This window comes from Brassica oleracea, chromosome C3, assembly GCF_000695525.1.
Source record: "Brassica oleracea var. oleracea cultivar TO1000 chromosome C3, BOL, whole genome shotgun sequence".
Taxonomy (NCBI): Eukaryota; Viridiplantae; Streptophyta; class Magnoliopsida; order Brassicales; family Brassicaceae; genus Brassica; species Brassica oleracea.
Genome location: NC_027750.1, coordinates 44,130,011 through 44,132,889, shown reverse-complemented (window position 1 = coordinate 44,132,889; position 2,879 = coordinate 44,130,011). Strand labels below are relative to the sequence as shown.

Below are 2,879 nucleotides of genomic sequence, written 5' to 3'. Positions count from 1 at the left end.
ACCACCCCCTTCCTCTAGAAAATAGAAATATTCCGATAAAGGAATCCTTCCATATTTCTGAATATGGAAGAGTTTAACTCTATTGGCCGACCAAGACTGACCTACAAACGACCTCCACAATAAATATAGGTCTCTAAACCTAAAGAAAGGGGTCTGTGACGTCCTCAACCAGAGCTTACAATTCCACAACCGCCAAGGCAAGGTTCCATACCTAGAAGACCTTCTTCTTCGACACGCCTATGATAGGCTGACTCCGGCAGTTACTACCGACCAGGGGAAGATATATGCTCACTGCAGCACGTCTACAACTCTACTTACTGGCTCAGGCCACGATCTCCAGCTCATCAGCAGGGTCCCTCCATGCTCACTGAAGCACCTCGACACATCATGCTCACTGCAGCAAATCGAAAGGTCTACCATCTGTTCCGGCCATGTGCCCTCTAGAACAGATGACTCCTACCAACTACAGAGCTACGTGCCCATTAGACCATGTGCCCACTAGAGCCCCGTGCTCCCTAGGCCACATGCCTATCTAGGCTATGCGCCTCCATATACATGAACTACGAACGGTTTGATCCCTCCCTGAAGGGTACGTAGGCAATCCCCATTGAAGGATGCAGCTATAAATCCAAAAACCTCCCATGGTCCCGTACGTAAATACCCAAGGACCGACCCTGGTAGCCAGAACCATCAACTACCGATCAGGAGGCACCCAAGGACCGACCCAGGTAGTAGGCTTCGTGCCTCCATATACATGAACTACGAACGTCTTGATCCCTCACTGAAGGGTACGTAGGCAATCCCCACTGAAGGATGCAGCCGTAAACCCAAACATCTTCCACGGTTCCACACCTAAACGCTCAGGGACCGCCCCTAGTGGTCGGAACCATCAACTACAGATCATTAGACACCCAAGGACCGACCCTGGTAGTCGGAACCATCGATCATAGATCAAGAAGACCCTGTGATCTTCACTCTCGGTAGGCGGCCCCCGCCTAACGACCAATCTCCTCTGCTGCTACAAAGGCACCAAAGACATATACTGGCCCGTACCCAGATGGCAGTATCCAAAAAGCAGGATCTCCTGGTTTATCAACTATAAAAGCAGGAGAATACACTCAACGACATCTCTCCTTCCTCCTATCATTCCGTAGAGCTGAGCACGGATCGCTTGTATCCAAAAATACCCTAACAATGTCCATACTGCGATCTCTACCTTCAAAAGATGCATGCTCCCCGACAGGGACCTCTATAAGCAGCTAACCAAATACATGTGCAAGACCATGGAAGACGTGCTATCCCAAGCCTGGGCACAGGTAAAATGGGAAGAAGACATCGCAGGTCGCGCTAAGGCGCAGGAAAAGCAAGACCACAAAGTTGTCAGGCCGGACCGAAACAATAGAGACGAGAGACCCTCTCCATGATCAATAAAAGATTTCGGGAGCAGGAACCGGGGTAGGTATCAGAACCGACCGCTCGAAAAGGCATAAGGGATGGCAGTGTCCACGTGGCGAGACACTCTCACCTTTCTAGCTCAAAGCCAGAGCTAGTCAGTGTTCTGAGGAAGATGGGCCAACAGGTCAAACTGCCTCAGAAGACAAAAGCACCCGACTCCTTCCTGAACCCTAGCCTTTGGTGTGACTTCCACCGCGACCACGGTCATAAAATGGAGGACTGTGTCGCACTAAGGATCGAGGTCAACGAACAACGTAAGAAAGGACACATCCGGGAGTTCCTTTCCCAGAAGGCCAAAATCCATCTAAACAAAGAGACGTCCGGAAAGCCCACTGAATTTGTTCACGCCTCGCCACCTCGACAAGACCAAGAAATCTATGTCATATCAGGATGCTTGGAAATTAGCGGCATAAGCCACACGGCCGCGAAGAAGAGCACCTGGAACGCTAAGCACGGCCTAGAGGCAGCCACGCCAAAACGCATGCTCCTGGGTACGAACGAAATAAGCTTCACAGGCAAGGAGAAAGAGAAGGTCCTAACCCCACATCAGAACGCCATGGTCACATCGCTCACTGTAGCTCACTGTCTAGTAAAGACGATATTGGTAGAAAATGGGAGCTCCAGCAATATCATCTTCCAAGCCGCATATCAGGATCTAGGGTTGGAAGAAAGCGCCCTGGCAGGGAGAATAAATCCACTTATAGGATTCAGCGGAGAAGTCAAACAGACCGCCGAAGAAGTCATCCTCCCAGTGTACGCTAAAGGGATTAATATGTCAACCAAGTTCCTCGTCGTTGACTGCCAATCATCTTACAACATGATCCTGGGACGGCCCTGGATTCACGACATGGGAGCCGTCCCTTCGACTCTTCACCGGACTGTGAAATTTCCTACACCCTGGGGCATAAGTTCAATCAGAGGAGATCAAGAGAACTCTCGCTCCTTCTACCAGACTACTCTGAAGGGAAAGACCAAGGTCTTTTAGCAATTACAGAAGAAACCTCCGGCTCGACACACCGAAGAACCGGAGGTCGAAGGGATGGACGACGTGCCGTTGATCAAAGGGGACCAGACCCGCTACCTCAAGGTCGTCTCCAATCTGACCGAGGGATTAAGAAGGAGATTAATAGACTTTCTCAGGTCTAACTCCTATTGCTTCGCGTGGTCCCACGCAGACATGCATGGGATTGATCAGAAGGTCATCATGCATAAGCTGCAAGTAGACCCTCTACATCATCCCGTCAGACAAAAGAGAAGGAAATTTTCTGCTGAAAGGGACACAATCATCAACGACAAAGTCAAAAGTCTGCTCGACGCATGATTCATTCGGAAGGTTCAGTATCCGGAGTGGCTGGCCAACGTGGTCGTAGTCAAGAAAAATAATGGGAAGTGGCGTGTCTGTATAGACTTCACATATCTCAACA

The 2,879-nt window shown here is 50.0% G+C and overlaps 1 protein-coding gene across 1 annotated transcript; it reads left to right on the top strand.

The window, feature by feature from the left end:
- The first annotated feature begins 1,567 nt into the window (after nt 1–1,567).
- LOC106330698 lies at nt 1,568–2,440 on the top strand. Its single transcript, XM_013769129.1, has one exon. It carries the CDS (start codon nt 1,568–1,570, stop codon nt 2,438–2,440), a length of 873 nt encoding a protein of 290 aa, XP_013624583.1.
- Nucleotides 2,441–2,879: the final 439 nt, after the last annotated feature.